General features: G+C 39.7%; 3 protein-coding genes across 3 annotated transcripts in view; 2 read left to right on the top strand and 1 right to left on the bottom strand.

Annotated features, from left to right (window-relative positions):
- The window catches only part of LOC117257069 (guanine nucleotide-binding protein G(s) subunit alpha-like), a 48245-nt gene extending 45804 nt beyond the window's left edge, over nucleotides 1-2441 (bottom strand). The window contains exon 1 of the mRNA XM_033626946.2: nucleotides 817-2441. Within this exon, the coding sequence (XP_033482837.1) occupies nucleotides 817-955 (139 nt within the window). The 5' untranslated portion in view covers nucleotides 956-2441. The remainder of the gene's footprint in view (nucleotides 1-816) is intronic.
- Nucleotides 2442-8765: 6324 nt separating this feature from the next.
- On the top strand, nucleotides 8766-12963 carry tubb1 (tubulin, beta 1 class VI). Its single transcript, XM_033626482.2, has 4 exons — nucleotides 8766-8918; nucleotides 9836-9944; nucleotides 10138-10248; nucleotides 11224-12963. The coding sequence occupies exons 1-4, from the start codon at nucleotides 8862-8864 to the stop codon at nucleotides 12366-12368; spliced, it is 1422 nt and encodes a 473-aa protein (XP_033482373.1). The 5' UTR covers nucleotides 8766-8861; the 3' UTR covers nucleotides 12369-12963.
- A 1826-nt stretch (nucleotides 12964-14789) lies between these two features.
- Nucleotides 14790-22799, top strand: prelid3b (PRELI domain containing 3). The gene is made up of 6 exons (XM_033626483.2): nucleotides 14790-14947; nucleotides 16651-16819; nucleotides 18175-18264; nucleotides 18715-18785; nucleotides 18888-18990; nucleotides 19837-22799. Exons 1-6 carry the CDS (start codon nucleotides 14916-14918, stop codon nucleotides 19951-19953), a joined length of 582 nt encoding a protein of 193 aa, XP_033482374.1. The 5' UTR covers nucleotides 14790-14915; the 3' UTR covers nucleotides 19954-22799.
- The last annotated feature ends 20 nt before the right edge of the window (nucleotides 22800-22819 follow it).

Genomic DNA, 22819 nt, shown 5'->3' with positions numbered 1-22819 from the left:
AGGCCATATCGTCTCCTAACCTGAACACAAGGAGCTAGGCTACAGGCCTGCGATTCAGAGCCTGAGTGTGAGTGTACAAATCTAGGATCAATTTCAGATTAGAATGAACAGGACAGGTCTTTCAAGGGAAGCTAGTAATCCCTAATAGTAATCCTAATTTGCTCTCTCTCCGTAGTACTCCGAGAGGTTTAGCAGAATACTAGTGCTGGCCTTGAAGTTCAGACTGTATCATGACATGGAGGCCTGGATGATGAAGCCAGAAATAGCTTCATCAAATTAAAAATAGTGGTAGTTTTTAATAAGAATATCCATTTCCGGACTAGCTGGTGAGGATTACGCAAAGGTGAAGTTTGAAACATAGCATCAAACATAGAGAGTCTATAGGCCTGAATAACTCAAGGTGAATGCACACTGCACACACACAAACACACATTTGCCGTGTGCTGCCCTGGTAAAAAACGCCTATTGGTGGCCTCCCAGCCTCTGCATGCTGCCTTCACACAAATGCTGTCTGTCCGTCCAGCGTCTCTCACATGTTCTGTAATCATGCTCCATAATGACCCATGAATGCAGCAGACAGGCCTGCTTTTCAAAATGTCCAGTGCCAAGAAGACACTGTGACATCATATCATTGCATCATGTATTGATGCTTCACCAAGACATTTTTCATGCCTACAATCTGAATCAATAGTGGTTATATTTAAATAAACAGGTGAAATGCTTTTGTGTTGTTTTATGGGTGCAACAATTCAGTAGAAATGGGCCTAAAGTGGATACACACACACATTAATGAATGATGAATTTGACCAAACCTACCTAATAGTAGTAGCCGGTGAGTCGCCCGGTATATCTGTTTGTCTTTTTGGAGCTGCTTCTCTATCTTTTTGTTGGCTTCCCTCTGTGCCTTCTCCTCATTTCGTTGGTCTTCGGTCTTACTATTGCCAAGACAGCCCATCTTCCCAAAAACCCAGTGTTAGGTTCAGGGGGGAGGCAGGGTGGGTGGGTGGTTGGTTGGGTGGGTAGGTGGGTGCAGGGAGGGAGGAAGGAGGGAGGGTGTTGATCAGAAGGAAAAAAAATCAATCAATCCTAAATTCCTAGACTGGCCCAACAGAGGAACACCTGGCTCAAAATGGGTGACATTTATGTTGCCAGATGAGACAAGATGTAAACCTGTTAAGGTAGTAAGTAAACGGTGGCCTCCACCAGGGCTTTGGCACGATATGTATGGATGGATGTGGCTATTTACTGGCGATTTATCACCTAGAGATCACTCAAAAAAACACAAGAGCAGAGCAACGATGCCGCCCTCTCAGACGATTCTTGTGTTTTTCACTGTAAATCCGCAATGAAGTCATCAACATTGATATGAGAGAGTGAAATCCCCAGCCTTGCAATGTACATGAATGAACGACGGTGCTCCTGTCTCCTTACAGATGCTTTAAATATAAAGGCTGGTGTGTGTGTTTTCAGTGTATTAGGTTTAATTTTCTTAGCAAATGTCTCCTCCGGAACCCATCTTCGGCAGATATCTCACACTGCCATTCATTTCCACTCACAACCCCTATTTTTCGACCTTTTTCTTCCAATATATATTTAAGGTTATTATCTATCAGGGTAGTTTGCAATCCACCTCACCAAAGCACATCAGAGGGCGGATGAGGAAAAATAAAAATAAAAAATAAATATTTCCTCTTAAAATGACGGCATGTGAATCATCAGGCTACACCGGGGCTTCTTTCTCTATCACAACCGTCTCTCAAATCCGTCACATTATATACACCGTTTTATTTTGGGGAGGGGAGGTGGGCTGTCGTCGTTGATGTTAGCAACCTTATCAATAATATCCTGTTTTTAGCCGATGTCAAAATTATTTCCTCTCGCCGTCAACAGATGCTGGTGCTTGCTTTTTGTCGGAGGGTTTGACCAGACCCAAAAAAGAGGCCCCTTCTCCGTCCTTTTTCTCTCTGTAACGTTAATTTGTATTTCTCCTCACATCGGAAAAGCTTCTCCGCGCGAGCAAAGGCGGATTTTGGCAGTTGGGATGTCCTTGAATATAACGCGATATCCAGGTGATAGTCGTTGGAAAATCCTCCGTTATTTCCCCGTTTGGCGCAGGTACAGCCCGCTGTCAAGTCTCTTCTCAGCTTTTTGTATTCCCTTTGAATCCGTATGGTAGATTATGGTTACATGTGCATGATACATGAACATACCGCGGTGTTTTCAATCACTGGTCCGACGGCGACACGTTTGTTCGTTACCGCCGACAGGCCGCGTCTGCTCCGGTGAACCGGTCGGGGAAATGAGAGTCGTTTTCTTTGCGGCGTTACTCTGAATTATTTTTGCCCCCTTTTTTCTCTGAGAATTGTACATTGAGATAGATAGCGTTGAAGAGGTGGGGTGGGGCAAACAGCTCTCACGGAACCCTGGGAACGAAGAACGGTGGTCAAGCTCCGCGTGACGAGAATTGCAACTTCCGGTTGCGGCTTTCACAATAAAGCCCCTCGTGACAGCGTCATGCTCAATGTACAAAATTGTGTTTAAAATTAATAAAAAATATAAAATAAAATCCTACTTTTAATACAATAGTTAGGACTAACAAGTGTGACATCTATCAAGAAAAACGCACTTACACACACATTCAGTGTCCACTTTATTAGGTACACCTATACAGTGTAATGCAATCCAGTACGATTGTTCTGCCATAAGGTCTACTTTGATTATTCTATAGATGTTTATTATGTATGTTTTGCCTCATTTTTTCTACTTCCCACATGAAGGGGGCAGAATATATGAGAAACATCTCCTAAATCTGGCAATGTCAATAATAACTGAACATATAAAAAAAAAACTTTACAAAGGTAGAATTTATGGCAGAGTTGCTGTATTGAGTTGCATGAGATTGCACCTAATAAAGTGGCCACCAAGTTTAATTTATAATTGATCATTTATTCTTAACATTCTGATGTCATCATCAGCCCCTGTACGCATTACTGCATGTAGGCCAACTGGTTTAGGCTTGACACCTCTCACAACAAAATAAAAATACAAATAAATAAATAAGTAAAATAAAATAAAACAAAACAGTGTCTAGTTGGGATCCGCAGTCATGTTTCAGATGTTGTCAGTTCCACCAGAAAAACATTTTCCCTTGAAAGTGTTCAGATGGGTTCATTTTAAAAACTGTTCATATTATCCAGCATTTCACGAAAATAAAATAGAATAAAAGAGTAAAGAAAATGTCATGTATTTACAGATTTAAATGACATCACAAGAAATTTAGAAGGGAACCCAACTACACACCATTTTTGTTGTTTTGGGTTTTGTTTTGTTTTGTTTTGTTTTGTTTTTCTTTTGCTAAGAAGTCACAAGACAAAAAAGTTGGGAACTACTGTTGTTTTTTTGGCAGTATATTGCATTTTACATTTTTATCAAATGTTTTCATGTAACATCCAATCTAAAAAGCAACTAGTAGGTAACTACCACTCTCAGTACAAATACTGACAGTATTTATATTTGTAAAATAAAAAAATGTAATAGAGCAAGTTGAAAGTAGCATAAAATGGAAATTGTCAAATAGCATGTAAGTACCCCAAACCTGCTCTTAAGGAAGAGAACTTGAGTAATTGTACTTTGTTGCTTTTCATACTGCTTCCTGAATAATAATACAGTGGAGGATTCCTCAAAACAAGATCTTTATTGTATGGGTAACTTGTGCCCCATCACTAAATTTCATTATAGCCTGATAACATTTTACTCTAAACATTCCTTGTAGCCGAAGCTATCAATAAATTAGCATTTCAGAATAAATACAATGTAGCATGTGTCATTTAACAAAAAAAAACAGTACATTACAACACAATAAGTATACCTGCACATACAAAAATTGAAAATAAGTTACTGATCAATAATGTATACAAACCATCAATTTTTGCAATTTTTTTTTAAAACCACATTAAACCCTGATAATGTAACATGCATTTTAAAAAAGGAACAGACAAACCCACAAACATTAAGCTACCCACTTACCTTTCATCATCAAGGCGGAAGACATATCTTGCTTTTAATTTGAAGTCAGAATTCGAGTACTTCCTGTTTCCTCCTTGCTGCCGCTTGACGCATCTGGAATGAAGCAGGCTCGGATCACATGATTGCCCGGAGCGTCATGAAGCAGAGATACAGAAGGGGAGAGGCGCCCTCTTTGAAGCAAAATGATTATCAACCTATACACCCAAAGGTATCAATCAATAACTCTGAAAACCTTTAAATTAAGATATAAAAATAGTCAATGCCACAATATACAGTTAGTAGCAATAATAAAAATATATATGATGCCAAAAAGTGAAGGATAGACTCTAAACAGAGAAAGAGTTGGTCTAGAAAATGTACAAAAATAATGCAGGCTTTTAAAAAAATTATTTATTACTTTCAAATATCTTAGAGAACATTTAAAAACAACGTTATCAGGTGTGTTTATTATTTCTGTGACCAGTGTTGGGGATCTAATCTGAATTTTGAATCCCTAATTAAATCAAATTGTCTCCAGCTTTCAACATTTTCTAACACAAGTTAAAAATAACTAGAACATATTTGGGATCCAGACTCCTCTGACAGTATCTCTGGTTGGATAGTGATAAACCCTGATGTCTGAGTCCTACTTATCTTTGACACTTTACATATTTGGGTTGAAAAGACTGGAGAGTTTCCATGAACTCCTCTTAACCTCCATGGCAAGACTTTTATCCAGAGCAGTTGCAACATTATTTAAATTGATGGATACACTTATAGAAATATTTAGACTGAGATGTTCCCATCAGCTTAACTCACCTAATGGTGATCTGAATTTTTAAACGGCTCCCTGTATTTTCTTTTCCTCTTTAGCTCTCACATGCATTCAAACACTGTGCATCAGAAATCACACACCCACAGACACACATACTGTATGAAGCACACACACGCACACACACACACACACACACACACACACACACACCACCCTCTACAAATACGTCAAAAGGCAAGGGAAAGAAGCTCAGGGCAAAACACATAAAGGTCATCAATGACAACTAAATGCTACTGTGGCTCTCTAATGAACCCCAACAGACAGCTGAGGAGGAATGACTTCAAGGTAATCTTATCCTGTTTCTACTGTGTTTCTATTTAACAAACTTTGTTTACACACACCAGGAAGTTAGTCTTCTTGTCTAAAAGCCACACTATCTGGTAAATACCCAAACAGTGTCACGGGTACACCTGTGGACATTGACCCTTTGTGCACATGCTTCCTAACTCCCCCTCTTCTAAAAGAGGGCTGATAGTGGAAAACACGCCTATTAACCACAGCAACAAATAAACATTTGAATATATGTGGCATCATGTCTGTGTGAGTAAGAGACGAGAATTAGACACAGGTTTTCACGTACAAGGAATTTGCCTGCATAACAGTTACAATAATCCTAGAAAGAGAAAAGAGAAAACAGGTGCTGCAAAGGTCAAGAATCATAAATATAAAATGGGAATTTACAATGAAAAAAAAGTTTTAAAATGAAAACAGCTGTAAAGTGTTTAAAACCAAGATGATTTAAGTGCACAGTTGTTCTCAGTATGAAGAGTTTTCAGTGTCCTGTATTGTTATCATCATCCTGTGCTTCATATTGTAATACTTAGTCAGGTACAGCAGTACAGTGTCTGCTGTAAACATCATATGATATTAAATAATTAACTGCAGTACACACTGAGGGAGAAGTAAGGGACATGTAAAGCAAAAGCACATCTGCTAGTTAACAAAAAATATCTTTACGCTCAGTTTGTGGATCTCCATCCAAATAAACTTTTCTGGAAAAAAAAATCTATCCAGTGTTTATGTATTTGGTTTTCTTTCATGGTAAACCTGTGACTTAAACTGTGACGTGTCAAAAATCTCTCCAATGAGAAATGCCACCACCGCTGCCTTTAAATGAATCCTAATCTTCAATTGTCCCATCATCCTGCTAAGATTCATTTATATTCTTATACATGTAAAATATAACAATGTGAGCTACATGCTGACAGATTAAAGGGACAGTTCACCCCAAAATCAAAAATTCATATTTTCCCTCTTACCTGTAGTGCTGTCTATCAGTCTAGATTGTTTTGGTGTGAGTTGCTGAGTGTTGGAGATATCGGCTGTAGAGATGTCTGCCTTCTCTCAAATATAATGGAACTAGATGGAACTCATTTTGTGGTGCTCAAAGCCCCCAAAAAATACATTTGAAAAACTCCATGACAATGTCTCTTCGCAGAAATCATGACCCGGTTACTCAAGTTACAGACCGTTGGGAGCAGTTTCATGTCGGACGTATTTTTTACTGCTAGCTTACTTTGCATCACTGCACTGTCACAAGCACAAGCCTCTCATCCATGAGTAGATGCACACTTCCTTCTGCATGGTGATGCGGTTGGAGGGTGTAGTTTGGTAGAAAGATAATAGTTCCTACATGAAACTGCTCACAACAAGGTCTGTGGATTACCTTAGTAACCAGGTCATGATTTCCAGAAAGAGACATTAATGGTGAGTTTTTCAAATGTGTTGAAAAACACCACAAGCAGAGTTCTATAGGGGTGTAAATACAGACAGTGCAGGTAGTGCATTGCACTGGGGCCTCTAGGATGGAGGGATTCGTAGAAAGTGATGCAAGTGATTCAGATTACCACCTTGGAAATATACCTGTGTTCATTGATACATTTTTTAAGAAAAAAGAATATTGTGTGCCATTTGCTACATACGTCCTCAAAAAGGCAAACCCATCTGCGTGATTGTTTTCTTTTTTCCTTTTATTTTTGACATAGTCAGTAGGTATCTAAAACAAAATTATATATGTGTTTGCTGATCCTGTGAGTTTATTTATCTCCTATAACTTTATCTTATATCGGAGTTATGCTATGTAGCATGTGAAATAGAGTATGGTGAATGTGCTAGGAAAGGTAGTATCGGCACTGTCTCTACCTGGAGCTTAAATGAACAGAGCCTGGGTTTGTTGAAGGTGGCAGTGCTGTTTGGGCTGAGAAAGCCATGTGTAATGTAAGGTAAAGGAGGTTGTTGGGCTGGTGTGGGGAGCAGTGAGACCTGGCATTAAGGGAGTGTCTCTGGGACGCTAGAGATCACTGTCTAGCCTCCTGGAGGTGTCGTGGGACAAACTAAATGAAACACTGGTGAAAGGAGGTTCCCACCCGATGACCCAAAGACATGTTAGTTATCACAGCTCACTGGTCTGTATAGTTAAGCTTTGCCGTAATAGCTAATCATAGGGTTTAGGAGATTATTCACTGAGTGCTGATCCTTTTGTAGAGCACAAATGTCTTGTGTTTATTTGAATGAATATGCTTTTTCTATATAAGTACAAAATCTATAAATATCCTATAAAAACTATTCAATTAAATGATTAATTGTTACTTTGTTTGATATTTTTGTCAGGTATGCAGGGATGATTGCTGGGTAATATGTATGTTGATGTTGCCCAATGTCAAGTCTCTACTTGTGTCAAGACAATACATGCGACGTAACTTCCTTACGCCACTGTATCTAGTTCCATTATACTGGAGAGAAGGCTGATATCTCTAACACTCAGCAACTCACACCAAAGCAATCTGGACTAATAAACAGCATGACAGTTAAGAGGGAACGTACTGTTTGGAATTTGGGGCAAACTGTCCCTTTAATGTGATCATCAGACAATATTTATCAGTCCCTTTATATATGTTGGATCTAAAACACATTGGTAAAATATTTATTTATAAATACAGTAAAAGAAAATGCCAAAATTAAATGTAATCCACTTGCTTAATTATAAAACAAGAACAGGTCCATGATGTCATGCCTGTGATAGCCCTCTAGATGGTAGCATCTCTCATACTTACTCTCCCAACTACTGCACTTTTTTTTACTACATTATTATTACACCTATACTGACTTAGTGGCTGAATATGGAAAACTGATATATTTTTTAACATCTGGGTCATTTAGTGAAGGAAACTTGGGATGCATTATCAAAAGTCTGCTGTGAAAAGGCAGCAAATGGTCGCACAATCTTTTAAACAAACGTTTCAGCATCTTTGTCATTAAAACTACTCCTTCCTGTCAGACATGGACACAACATGTGTGGTATTCGTGTGTGTGTGGGTGTGTGCATGCATGCGTGTGCACAGTATAATCATATTAATGTAGTTAATCAAATGAGGGTTATCTGACACTGACCAGAGAAACACACAACTTCCATTGATCTTCTCTTTACTTCCTTCCTGTTTTTGGTCACTGGTTCAGCTCACAGATGTGTTTTAGCCAAATAAAGTCATTACGATAATGCTGTGCTCTCATTGCACTGTTTGTTTTTTTTGCAACAGTTAATAATTTATTCATTGATAATACATTGACAAAAAGACATGTTAGGAAGGTTCTGCCACCAAGTTTGCACAGCTTTGCTCAACAGGGATAAATACATGTCTTTTCCATTTTAACATTTCCTTTTAAATGCAGCTGAATTTTTATTGTGTTACTTATGTGCAATATAATGCAGAAACAAAACTTTGAGACACAAAAATCATATGTCAGCATATTAGAGGACATATAAGGAAGGCCTATCTAAACTATCTAAAGAGTGTACAGAATGATAAACTACATCATATAAATTGCATTCACACTTGTTTATTTATTTAGTAATCTATAAAAGAGTGTTCCTAATGTATTAGGGGCCCCTCATGCATTACGGACAGGGGTGACTCCCTGACATCACTGGTGATATCACTTTTGGCGCTGTATATAAGACAGTTTGGAGGACTGAAGCCTATCGGAGACCCTCAGCTGCTCTGTGTACTGTAGTCTGATCATCATGCGTGAAATTGTGCATCTGCAAATTGGACAATGTGGCAACCAGATCGGCTCAAAGGTAATAAAATATTATCCTTCTCCACTGTTTAACTTAGAATGAATGTTGAACTTGACTCCAGTTGAGGCCTGTTGAAAATGTTACCTAATATAATGATGTGTCTTTCCTCATGGCCAAAATGAAAACTATAAATGTAATATTGAGAAGAATCTGTTGAAATATAAATTAGCAGAATATCTGCTGGATGACTGAAGTCACTGTTTGATTATAAATTACCTGTGTTTTGTCACATTAGCTGAGATAAAATGATGAAAATGTTTAACTTAAATGTTTAAATGAAATCTATTAGATTTCAAAAATATATATATTTAAGTATATACTTATATTATTTCACCCTTTTTTAAAAAATTATGCTGCATATTTTGCACCGTCCCTTTGAATGGTGCCAGTAACAGTTATGAGTGACACAGGGTGTATACCCTGTCAAACATTCAGGGAACAGATAAGCGCGTAAGCGAGACTGGCATGGGTGGGACATTTATTATCATGGCTAACACAAAACAAGAGAGAGGAACTACGAGATAATACAGCCAAAGTTACACATTATGCTGTGACACTGAAGGACAGGCAGTCACAGAATCGAGCAGTTCTTATTCTGTGAACCACATTTATCATTTTACCATATGTAGAGTTGCAGAGTTACAGAGTCATGAGTTGCTTACTCATCTGGGTGTTGTCAGAGTAAGCATAGATTATTGAACTTCTGCCCAACTGCATAAAATATTTTAATTAAGCAACCATATAAAGACCCTGAGGTGAACTTTTTGGATGAAAATATTGTCTGTGTATTAATATTCTAGGTAATTCTTTCATCTCTTTAAACAGCTAAACTTGTAGAGTTTTGGCTACAGCTAATTCATGTCTTTCAGTAAATTATGCTGACGTTACAATGAGAATTTCCGTCTTTGTCTTCCCAGTTTTGGGAGGTGATCAGTGAAGAACATGGGCTCAATGCAACAGGCCTCTATGAAGGAGACAGCAACCTCCAACTGGAGAGGGTCAACGTCTACTTCAATGAGGCACATGGTAATACAGAGGTTACTGCATATAGACTGCAAATTGTTCATTTAATAGCTTCTTTCTAAGTATGTTTATTTCATCAGCACCAACTCCTTACTGATTGTTCTTTTTGAATATAACTGTTCTTAAACTCTGACACAAAATGAGGCCAAATTTTAGTCCTGGCTATGTTAGAGATGCATTTTCATTCTGTTTCCAGGTGGTAAATACGTCCCCAGGGCCCTGCTGGTTGACCTGGAGCCCGGTACGATGGACAGCGTGAGAGGAAGTCGTATCGGCGCCCTGTTTAGGCCAGACAACTTCATCCACGGTTAGACAAATGACAAAACAGTCGAACTGGGGAATACCTGCTATGACTGTCTTCCATCTATGTGGTTATTTAAAGTGTATGCATTTTTATTGTTGATGTTTTTTATATTTCATGCTTTCATTATTGCAACAGATCAGTGGTTCTCAACCAGGGGTCTTTGAGGGGGTTCTGACTTTTCAAAAAAGTTTCCAAAATAACGTAGTTTTATTCCAGCCGTTAAGTGGTTACATACATTTTCTTTGGGAGCCTTTGTTAAATAAAAACACCAGATATAAAGTAATTTAATTAATAAATCATAAGGGGAGAGGAGGAGGGAGTCTGCATGTTCTCCCCGTGTCAGTGTGGGTTTCCTCCGGGTACTCCGGCTTCCTCCCACAATCCAAAGACAGGCAGGTTAATTGGTGACTCTTAATTGCCCGTAGGTGTGAATAGGAGTGTGAATGGTTGTCTGTCTCTATGTGTCAGCCCTACGATAGTCTGGCGACCTGTCCAGGGTGACATGGTTAGGTTTCGAAAAAGATCATGCTTGGACATAAATACTGGTTTCACATGAAACCAGAACCCTGGTCTCCTGGGTAAAAGTCCTGTGCTAGTCCCCTATCTGGCAGAAAGTTTAATTTCATGGCCCAACAATTGCGTTCTAAACCTAAAAGTAGGTGTCACAGGCACCTGTTAACCCATATCTATGAAGTTTACCACCACTGATAATGTCCACTTACTGGCTGATTCTGATCATAGGTTTCACTTCCTTCACGGTCAACTCTAGTTAACAACTGTAGAATTCTGATCTTCATCATATTTAACAACCAAAATCTTTTCAGATGGATGTCCTAGAGGCCAAATCTGATCAAATGTGGGTCTATGATATAATATGTATCATTTTAGCAGTTGAGAATCACTGCAACAAATATTGTGTATCTCCCTCCACTAATTCTATTGACAAATAACAGGATGTTATTTATTTTGGTGTTTCAGGAAGCTCAGGAGCTGGGAATAACTGGGCGAAGGGCCACTACACGGAGGGAGCGGAGCTGGTGGAGCAGGTGGTTGACAGAGTGAGGAACGAAAGTGAGAGCTGTGATTGCCTGCAGGGCTTTCAGCTGGTTCACTCACTGGGGGGTGGCACCGGCTCCGGCATGGGAACCCTCATCATCAACAAGATCCGAGAGGAGTACCCTGACCGCATCATGAACACCTTCAGTGTCATGCCCTCCCCGAAAGTCTCTGACACAGTGGTGGAGCCCTACAACGCCACCCTGTCCGTCCACCAACTCCTGGAGAACACAGATGAGACCTTCTGCATCGACAACGAGGCCCTCTATGACATCTGCTTCCGCACACTGAAACTGACCACACCGACCTACGGGGACCTCAACCACTTGGTCTGCATGACCATGAGCGGGGTCACAACCTCTCTGAGATTCCCCGGACAGCTCAACGCAGACCTGAGGAAGCTGGCTGTCAACATGGTGCCTTTCCCTCGGCTCCACTTCTTCATGCCAGGCTTTGCCCCCCTGACGGCCCGCGGCAGCCAGCAGTATAGAGCCCTCAGTGTGCCTGAGCTCACTCAGCAGATGTTCGACGCCCGCAACATGATGACAGCATGCGACCCGAGGCGGGGGCGCTACCTCACAGTTGCTGGCATCTTCCGCGGCCGCATGTCCACCAAACAGGTAGACGAACAGATGCTTGCAATGCAGCAGAAAAACAGCAACTACTTTGTGGACTGGATCCCCCATAACGTCAAGGTTGCTGTGTGCGACATCCCACCCCGAGGCCTCAAAATGGCCTCCACCTTCATCGGCAACAACACGGCCATTCAAGAGATATTCCGCCGTGTGGGCGAGCAGTTCTCCCTGATGTTCAGACGGAAGGCTTTCCTCCACTGGTACACAGGGGAAGGCATGGATGAAATGGAGTTCACCGAGGCAGAGGGCAACCTCAATGACCTGGTGTCAGAGTACCAGCAGTACCAAGATGCCACAGCTGATATAGATTGGGAAGCAGAGGAAGAAGAAGAGGAGGGACCCTCATCAAGAGGATCAACAAAGGTTCAGTCTCAGATGGAAGTTACACTGGAAACAGTGACTGAAACGAGCAAAGAAACTGTAGATGAGTAGAAGACGTGAAGGTCGTACAGTGTGGTGTGTATTGATACCTTGTTGAAAGGATGTAGAAAACATGAGGGATTGTTAGTCTGAAAAGGAACTCTTATTTTATAGTTTAATTTATGCCTATAGTTATTATTAGATAAAAGGTGTTGACATATTTAACAATAGCACTTATTGTCTTAAATGCATTCATCAAATGATTTTTATGCTTGCATGTTTGTTTTTTTGGAGTTATTTCTTTTATAGTAAAAATTGGAAAATCATAAAAATGTTTCATTTTCAAAAACAGATATCTTCTTGTATTTATTTTCATAAATCATGTTTTTTGTGCAATCCAGGGACTATCAGCTGAAGTTGGGCTTTTTTGTTAAGATATCTTAATGTATTTTTAATTTCATACATTATATCTTTTATTGTGCACTCAAAGTGGAACATTAATCTAACTGGTTCCGATTTATTCATCTTAAGAATGGCTTATATCTGTTTTTGCAAATTAATTCTTAATTTACATGTTTATACAGTATGGAAAAGTTTATGTTATGCCAGCTCTATATAATCTCCAGCCATGAAAATGAAATAAAGTTAACACTGTTTGTCCAATTTTTTTTAGATCTACAGTAAATGTTGCATTGAGTGTTTTGTATCTAAGTTATTACGGTAATTAAAAACAGTAACACCAAAGAGTGAAGATTTCTAATAGTATATATATTCATTATAACATAGTGAAAATATCATCATTCAGTTTTAGTTAAACTGGACTGAAAGTAGCTCAACTGCAGTGACAGACAGTACTCTGACAGCACAGTGACAGCGACAGGGTTCAGGGCTGTCACACAGTTTCCTCCAACTGTCGCCCGAGTCTGGGACACAGAGATTACACATAACTTGGCCAGAGTGTCTGCACTTTGAGATAAGCACACATGACGTGGAGATGTCTGAACTACTGCACTGAAGTCGAACAGACTGATAACCCATACAAGGATAAGGGGGATAATTCTGCATGTAACCCACATGTGAATATAGGTTATGGTGACAAACACAGGATTGCTTCACAGAGGCCAATCTGCTTTAAGTTACAAGGTGCCAGTGAGGTCAAGACGTTCTCAGCTTCACAGCGCAGGTTGCGTTAATGTGCAACAAACTGTTACCAGAACTCAGCCTTCACTTTTGCATTTGATAACCATAGATTAGGAGCTGGCATCCTTGGCTCAGAAAAAAGTACTCGTAGGTGCCTGATTGACGGGTTTGCTAGAAATAAGGAAGCCAACACTCACTCAACAGACAGCTTTCAGTAGCCCAGTGGGTTTTGACTTTTCATTGGGACCAGTTCAACCTAAAAGTGTTCTCTTGTTTCATTTAAATTATTTTTAAAGTCCCTGATTTTTAAAAATTAAGTGGCTAATTTGCTAAAAAAAACAACAACAACAAAAAAAAAACTAAAATCAAAATTAAAAAAACAAACTAAAAGCGCCCAAGAAAATAATCACTTCTTGAGGAACATGTCTTTTTATTTTCCTGCCCTTTTAAAGATCCTATTCTGTTGGGTACCACTGCAGTTGACTATGTGTCTGGAAATAATCATGGTGGGTTTCTTTGAACTTATGTCATAGAAATTACACTTGCACCTTGCAGGTGTTAACAGTTGCAATATGGAAAAATGCTCTAACTATGGCATGATTTCAATAAAACAAAAACAAAACAATATATATATATATATATATATATATATATATATATATATACATAAACTGGTGGCATGAGGAAAAAAATCACTGAAAAACACATCAGACTGTTTTTTGTAAAATAAATATAAAATCAATTTAAAATAAATACATTCATAATTATAAATATAATTTTTAATGCCTGTGTTTTATTTTTCAGTCGAACTTTTTTCTTTTTTAATTTTTTTTTTTAGCTAATGCCACATTTTAGTTTCAAAGCCAAAACTTTATCTACTGTGACTGTTCAGCTCCACACAAAAAAATAATAACCTGTCAAATGTAGCACCTAAATACCCCACACAGACATACTGTACAGCAATGCCTATGATATTTGCTTAATCATGCGTAAAGATTTGAACATTGAGTTCAAGTTGTTGCGTCAACAGCACGCTGTCTGTCTTTCATTCAAGGTTGAAGAGGACTTTCAACTGTCATTGAGCTAAATTGTGTAACATCAGAGGTTATATGGCAGATATCCCCGTACTGCAGCTCACATGGCGGAATATGAAACATACTGCATGGTCTAAGTTAAGGTGAAGAGCTACGTTCATGTGATTTTCTGACGTGTATTAATTGTCAAGGTTAAACATAAAATATATTTCATTCAGCTGTCTTCAGTGTCACTGTGCCATGCAGTGGATTCTTGCGGCATGCAGACTACCGGAAGTGCGTAGCTAATACATCTCATGTGACTGCTGTGGCACAGTGGGAGGAGACTTGGCAGTCGGCTTTGAAAGTGGTTCAGTGATTTCAGTCAGTGTGAGTGTGTCTTCCTACCACCGGCTTATCCGCACCTTGACTCCGGCACCGGCAGCACCTGTCAACTACTTAAACCATGAAGTTCTGGACATCAGAGCACATATTCAAGTAAGTAGGCTAGTTAGCAGCATAGGCTAACCTGTTTTATAATCCGGTGAGATGTGTAGGAGAGATGGTCCGCCTGTCAGAGGTTATCTGTCTGCGGCAAACGTCGTGTTTAATCCGGCGAACGGCACACGCACGATTTATAACAAAAAAATTTAACCCGAAAAAGGTGCTAACTACAACTTTAGTCCTACTAGCTAGTATGCTAATAGTGGGAGCTAACTATAGAACGTTACATGACCAGATTTCCCCCCGTCTAACGGCAGTTGGTGGCTTTGTCTTTAAACGAGACAGTATGGTACTCACACACGAACTAAAATGACGTAGATTTTTTATAGAATAAATGTTAAAACGTGTAAAGGGTGAATACATCTCTGTCAGTGTCTGGTTGTTGGAAAAAAAGCTGTCAAGTTGCATAATCCGCCGGTCAGGGCCAGCCCCCAGCGCGCGACCTTTCCCCTACATTTCTTTCTTGCAGTGCCTGCTTGCATCACAGGGCTACGTCTGCGGGGTGACGTTCACGTGTCTCCGTGGCAACCATCCACCACTACGCTCGATTCATTTTTATTGTGCTGTGCTTTTAAACACATATCCCGATATTAATGAAACTTAATGTCATTTTCTTTTCACTTAATTCACCTAATTTGAATCTTTCATTTTTTTAGAGATGCTGCCAGTCATTTAGAGGACTTGAACCAGCTCCAGAGAAGATCTTGACATATTAATTTCGTCATTTCAACACATCAGTTTGAGCTTTAATTAACCAAATTGTTGGTGCCCTGTTAGTTCGTTAATATTGTCACATAGGTAGGGGTCAAAGTGTCCAGATTCAGTACAGATCCAGTAAAATCTAGTAAAAATACTCAATTATAGTGGATGTTAAAGTCCTGCATTGAAAATATTACCCAAGTAAATGTTTGTCGGTGTGAGCAAAGTGTTGCAAAGAAGTTGCAAGTACAAGTACTTCAGGATTGTACTTTATGTACAGACTACTTCATGTATGTTGTAATCACCACCAGCACACCAGCACCATTTGTTTAACGATTAGGAATGAAGGGTAGGAATGCTCAAGTTGCTTTGCCCGGAGGCCACTTCTGCAAAATGTAAGGAGACCAAGTTAGTTTAGGCCAGTTAATAAATAGATATTAATATATTATTCTAAATGAATTGCCTGTTTTCAGCCTTTATACATTTTTTTGTCTTTAGCAAAGAGGCAAATCCAGTTGCAGCAGCCCCACAGGTCAGGTGCACCCAAGGTGTTTCTGGGATTCCAGAACATTTGGAGCTTAGCCCAGATCTCTTTTTGTGAGGTCTGGGGGATCCTCTGCAACACTTTCTTTATAAACAAGCTCTGCTGTTATGCTTTTTTAATGCATTCTGGCATCTTATTAACATTAAAACTAAAAGTACAAAAAAGATCCCAGTGTGAATCACTTTATTTTCATTGTGAATTAGAAAATGATGGGTGCCCCGCACAGCACCCTTTTTGGCCCACTAGCTGTGACTTGAGTATCACTGATGTAGGGTATTAAGTTTTTATCTGAAAATACAAAAAGTCTTAATGGACATCACACATTTTTTCACCTTTGTCACTTTTCACCCTTTATCCTAAATACATATGTATATAAATATTTTAACTCACTACCAGATAGTCTGTGTAGTTGCAATGCTTCAATGTCATTTTGTTTTTGACTTTCCCTCAACAGCCATCCTTGGGAGACAGTGACCAAGGCTGCCATGCAGAAGTACCCCAACCCCATGAACCCCAGTGTGATCGGAGTGGATGTTTTGGACAGGAGCATCGACAAACAGGGACGCCTGCACAGTCAGAGGCTGCTCAGCACAGAGTGGGGTCTCCCATCCATAGTGAAATCTGTGAGTTTCAAACCCAGTCTGCTCCCTCACATCACTGTCAAATACCTTTCTTTGGTCACACTTAAAATGGAAACATGTGAGTCTGAATGGAGAAAGACATGACGGACTTTGTTTAATTAAAGCAGTGTGACGCTGAATGAAAAAGTGTTGGAACATAGCCCACAAATTGTACAATCCTCTGATATCATCGTGATTCTCAAAAGTCAGTCATAAAACATGACACAGTAAGCCAGTAATAGCCAGAGTAAGGTATGTACTGGCGATAGTGCAGGTTAAGGCTTTCCAGAGTGTGAGCGTGACCTTACCCCTCGAGGCTATTTCTGTCCGGGGGCAGCAGCAGGCCTGGTTGCTGACTGGAGCCCAGAGGGGAGTTCATGGCCGAGTGTCATGACTCGTGTTGTACAGGACACCATAGTGCCATTTCTGTCATTGCTGAGATGTAACCCCCGCCAGCATGTGATGTAACTTTCCATGTCTGTCTGCGCAGTCAAAACTAGAGGTCATTAGAATGAAAAGCAGTGACAGAGGCCCCTCGTGATTTTTGCAACATACCATTTGAACTTTTGTCTTTTCACTGTCTCGTGATAAGGTTGGAAAACGCCAATATCCTGCTACTCAATCATGCTTTAGCCTGTGTAAACACTGGTCTATCAGTTGCTGTTCTTTAGCACTGACCTTTGCTTAGACGTCTGAGGATGGAGTTGTAGTCACTGACAACATCTATGAATAGTCCCTTTAATTCCAAGGACAGTCCCTGACACAGACTGTCCCAGTGATTGATAGCACATTAACCTAACCCTTAATCAGATTGTCTCAAAGCAAATCACTCCTTAGCCTCAGCGTGCGCATGTGAACTGGATGTATCATGGAGAGGTCTTCCTGTGACGTCTGTTTACCTCTGTAATCTTTGTTTTAAAAACTTACACACACAAGATAATCTTTTGTCTCTGATGAACAACAGAAAGTCACTGTATTACATTATGACTCAAGCTAGTAGAACAGGTGCTTGATTAGAAGTGGTGTGGAACATCAGATTCATCTTTAAAATTTTCAGGAAGCACTTAAAAAAATGTCACATACAGCTCCTTAAAACATGACTTGGTAAACTTTAGGTAAATGAAGCCAAAGTCAACAGATCATTTGTATATTAGTTGCAAACAGCACACAAAGCTTTGTGCAACTTTTTGAAGTATCCCAAACACCCAGGGGGCAAACAGAAGTAAATAAATCAGTAAACAAAGGCACCATTTCAACGGTGAAAATGCTGCAGAAATAAGAACAGTGAGTAAGTAACAACTGTTATTTTTGGCAGTTAATTTCAGTTTGTAATAAAATGTGTCTGTTTTTGTCTTCAGATCATTGGTAACTCACGAACATACACCTATGTTCAGGAACACTCTGTTGTGGATCCCAAAGAGAAGACTTTTGAGCTTCAGTCCTCAAATGTGAGTATACATGACACAGCAACCCCCTCTGAACCATGTTAATGTTGAGATTTAATTGTGTGCATGAAGGCCATGAGCATGAGTAAGAACTCAGTATCTGAATGTAAATGCATGTCTGTAACTTATAAAACTGAAGATTTTCCCATACGTACTCTTATGAAGCACCTTTTACAAAACATGTTCCATGCTAGATGTGACATCCAAAAACACCCCTAACACTTGGTGTCTGAACACATGTTGAGCTCACATGTGCTCATTAAAAGGCGAGACATCTCTGGAATGAAGTCTCGGTTGTTCTACAGGTTGATATCTCACATTTCAACTCTGAAGTTTATAATGCTGTTTGAGACTTGTCTGACAGCTCTCACTGTGGGAACATTATGTGCATGAGACATGTCACACTGTATCTTAACATTAACTACTTCATCTCCTGTGATATTTCCTCTGCAGATCACTTTCACTAACATGGTGTCTGTGGATGAAAAGTTGACATACAAGCCACATCCTGAGGACCAGAACAAGTAAGGGTTTTATTTTTTACATTTCAGGGATTTTAAATAACAGTGAATCTTAATTTTCTGAAGCATTCAGGGATTTTGACCATTTTTTTTAACCCTCTCTAGAACAATACTGACCCAGGAGGCGATCATATCTGTGAAAGGAGTCAGTCTCAGCAGTTACTTGGAGGGGGTTATGGCAAGCACCATCTCTTCTAATGCTGGAAAGGTAAGAGGTCCTTTAAGTATGTTTTATGTGGGGCCAATGGGTTATCTCTGGGTTTGGAAGGTGAAGCCAAACCTTCAGTCTTTTAATGGCCAGCAGGGGGCGACTCCACTGGCTGCAAAATAAAGTGGGATTGCAGACAAGTTTTGGAGAAAATGACCCTACTTTTTACTTGATTCATTACCCCAGTAAATATTTTCTGGTCTCAGTAGCTAGTTTCAAGTCTTCTTTAATACAGCATGATGTTCACTTTGTAAATGATGGTCCCTTTTAGAGTAAAATAGACGATAAAGCAGGGTATGCTTTCGGGTGTGGCTACCTTGTGATTGACAAGTCGCTGCCAGAGTGGTGTGATTGGCTTCTCAGTCAGATCCACCCCTCGCTCCTCACAGCTCCTCCCTCTTGTCCAAATATTGTCACCTCTGACACCATGAAACCAAGATTGTGACGGCTGAAATGCTAAACTTGGATGCGTCCACTTCTTTTATACAGTCTATGGCAGTGGTTCTGAACGTTTTTCTTGAGGGGCCCATATTTTTACCGTTGTAGACTTTGGATTTGAATGGATTTGTGATGTTGCACTTGTTTGTGCATACAAAAAGTGACATAAGACTTTATTTTAATGCTGTTCCACAATCCCAGCAGCATGTCATATGAAGCATACTGACCCCTTTTCCCGTAAATCATCCTGTTATCCTTTTAGTTTATGTTTGAACTCATTGCAAATGTCCCGACCCTAAAGTTAGTAATCTCTGCTCTCTTTTCTTTTATTGGCAACAAATCTTGTCTTTTCTTCTGTTCTTTTTATCTCCTCCTTTGGACTAATAGTTTATGTTTCTTGTTGATCAGGGCCGTGAAGCCATGGAGTGGGTGATCAGGCGACTGAATGCAGAAATCGAGGAGCTGGCAGCTACAGCACGCGGGACCATACGTGCCCCCATGGCTGCTGCGGTCACTGAGAAATGACACCCGCCTCTGTTTTCCTGCAGCGTATGAGAGACAACTGCACGCCAGCACAACCAGCCTCCCTTTATGATGCTCTGATGCTGTTTTGGTGCTCTGGATCTCCTACACTTTACTATCTACATTAGATATATTTTAAACAGCAGCCTGCAACATAAAGGGACTCTGTGCAGATGTGCTGCCTGTCAAGACTGCCGTGACGATGAGAGACTCTGGGACACCACTGTTATCTGTGGGTTTGGAGACACGTAGCACAGAAGTAACAGAAAACAACACAAGAAAAGTGCCAAAGCAGACACACTGCTTTCTGTCCAGCACCTTTGCCAGCTGCATTTTCATCTGGCTGAATACCTCAGAAGTCTCCTGGCATTAACTCTGATTTTACAGCAACAGAGTTGTTAGGAAAAACAGTTACGGTGAGATGTAGAAGTGACTGTGAGGAATACTCCTGTTGAGATACGAGGCAGGAAACAATGCCGTGTTGAGGCGGGAGTCGAGTGGAATGAATGTCAAGGGTATGTGGAAGTAGTTTCGGGTGTCAGACAGTAAATGGTTTGGTTAACGCAGCCATCAACAGTGACACGTCAGTGAAATGTTTCAGCGTCAGGTTCATTTGTGTTAGAGAGCCATCTCAAACAATGTTTTCTTGCGGGACCTCATCAGCAACAAGACACTGCACCAGGCGACGTACGTAAGCCTGGATACAAAATGAATGTTGTTATGTGATAACTAATATTATTATGAAGATATTTATGTGAACTGAAGGGATCAAGGTGTTTGCCATATTTATGTTTCTGAAGTGATGTGGAAGACTTTCTCAAATGCTGCGATAGTATATGTCAGTGGTTCTCAACCTTTTGAGTTTCAAGGACCCCTAAAATGACACATTAAGTTAAGATGTCGCTTAAGGGACCTCCATCTGATGAGAGTTGGTTGTTATCAAACCATTATATGGCTGTTATTAGTGGTGCTAAGTCAGAGATATGGGTAAGCAGGGGCCTATCACACCATTAGTTTGAGGAGGCCATTTTCAGGCCAGGAAAAATGACACTCTCTGCCAGAAGTGGACTGGCACAGGACTTTCACCCAGGAGACTGGGGTTCGACTCCCATGTAAAACCAGTATTTACACCCAACTGTGATATTTTTCTAAATCTAAACACATTTTCCACGGTCATTGAATGGGCTCATAATTGTCTTCGCAACCTCCAATTAGGTGTAGCAGGCCCCTACTGATCCATATCTATGAGGCTTATAACCACAGATAACAGCCATTTAATGGGCAGATAACATCCCAGTCAGGTACCAGACAGTCACTCTTGCACAGTGAATTAAATAGTGAAAATAAACATAGGAGAATGAGATGCTGGTGTGCTCGAGGACTGTCTTTATCATAGGAAACTCAGGAAAAAATGCAGGTGCTCTTGAAGAAATGGTCAGCACATGGGAAGAGAAAATGAACTTCAGGCACTCATGTGTGGAGCAGAAACAGATGCACTTGAATTAAGTTAAAAGGCTGTTTACCTTGAAAACACTGATTGGCTTCAACCCTAAGGTCTTCATAAGGGTTTTTGCACCCTGATGAGACCTTTATGTCGACACCATTCATATTAGTGATTGCCTGAAGTGAATAAACTTCCTAATTCTTGTTCTGACCCCCTGGAATCCTCTCAAGGACTTCTTGGAGGTCACTGGACCCCTGGTTGAGAACCACTGGTATCACTGATAGGAATCAGTCCTACGTGCGTAGACTGAACATTGTCAGTAACACACTGTACCTGAACATGTTTGCTAAACTCAAACTGTTTTATCAATACACACAAGACTACTGTTCCTCAGTAATAACACAGACTTCTCAGTGTGTCGTCTCAGTGTGAAGGCTGAGACCTTTGCATTTACTTTTTTTGCACTTACAAAATAATAATTTTAACAAAGAAAAGCTGCTAAACACGCTGATTATCTGTGAATATTTTGGTATCCCTGAGAGTCAGTTTGAATTTGAGAACGTCTTTCTTTGTGTAACTGACAGCAGTGTGGTGATGGTGAGAGATTTAGTTTCTTTAAAATATATATTTTTTACCTGTAACAAGAATATTTATTTAGAGAAACAGTTTGGTTCAAACGCTGAGAATTGTGATATCACATGCTTAGTTAGGAACTGTAGTTTGTACATTTTGTCTGGGTGCCTCTGAAAAGAAGCGGTGTCACCAGCTGCAGAATGTGGCAATAAAATAAAATATTTTTAACCTGTTTAATAAAAGACCTTAAAAACTTTAAACTTTAAAAAAAGACCTGCTGTTCAAATGGAAATCAAATATATTCAGATAAATAAATGTTCTGTTTGTGAGTTAGTTTAATATGAGTTATACAATATTTAACAAGGAGTGGATATTTATCAGAATTAATTATTTTCAAGTGACAAAATGGCCTATGTGAAAAGAAACTGTATTGCAGTGCATATGTTTCTGCCAAATAATAGTTTGTTGCTCACTAAATATGCATTCCAGTAGTCAATGTTAGCTAAACACTATGAAGGTATATTTTTGGAGTGTTCCTCTGTGTTATAAGAGTCTACATTCTTTAAACGTTGGTCATTTAATAAGATGCATTGATGTAGCATGTTTGAAATGTAAGAGTAACATGCTGCCACACTGTGGCCAAATGCTACATTTCAACTTTCATCTTTAGAAGAGTAACAAAAGATTTAATGTAAAGTTATCTCAGATCTTATCTTGTCAAAAGTTCAAAGTTTAGGGCCAAAGTTTATTTTATTTTACTATTGTTCTGTTACTGCCTGGAAAAAAAAGTGTGACAAAAATGGTTGAAAATAAAGATATTTAATTTATTAAATGATCTGTGCCATTTCCTTT

This window comes from Epinephelus lanceolatus, chromosome 1, assembly GCF_041903045.1.
Source record: "Epinephelus lanceolatus isolate andai-2023 chromosome 1, ASM4190304v1, whole genome shotgun sequence".
NCBI classification, from domain to species: Eukaryota; Metazoa; Chordata; class Actinopteri; order Perciformes; family Serranidae; genus Epinephelus; species Epinephelus lanceolatus.
This window is presented reverse-complemented; position numbering and strand designations above follow the sequence as displayed.

Bases quoted from the DNA above. Each gene is read 5' to 3' on its own strand.
- prelid3b (XM_033626483.2), top strand. From the start codon at position 14,916: ATGAAGTTCTGGACATCAGAGCACATATTCAA. The intron at 16,820-18,174 runs GTGAGTTTCAAA...TTTTGTCTTCAG, and splicing joins TCCCATCCATAGTGAAATCT to ATCATTGGTAACTCACGAAC. The intron at 18,265-18,714 runs GTGAGTATACAT...TTTCCTCTGCAG, and splicing joins TTGAGCTTCAGTCCTCAAAT to ATCACTTTCACTAACATGGT.
- tubb1 (XM_033626482.2), top strand. From the start codon at position 8,862: ATGCGTGAAATTGTGCATCTGCAAATTGGACAATGTGGCAACCAGATC. The intron at 9,945-10,137 runs GTAATACAGAGG...TTCTGTTTCCAG, and splicing joins CTACTTCAATGAGGCACATG to GTGGTAAATACGTCCCCAGG. The intron at 10,249-11,223 runs GTTAGACAAATG...TTGGTGTTTCAG, and splicing joins GCCAGACAACTTCATCCACG to GAAGCTCAGGAGCTGGGAAT.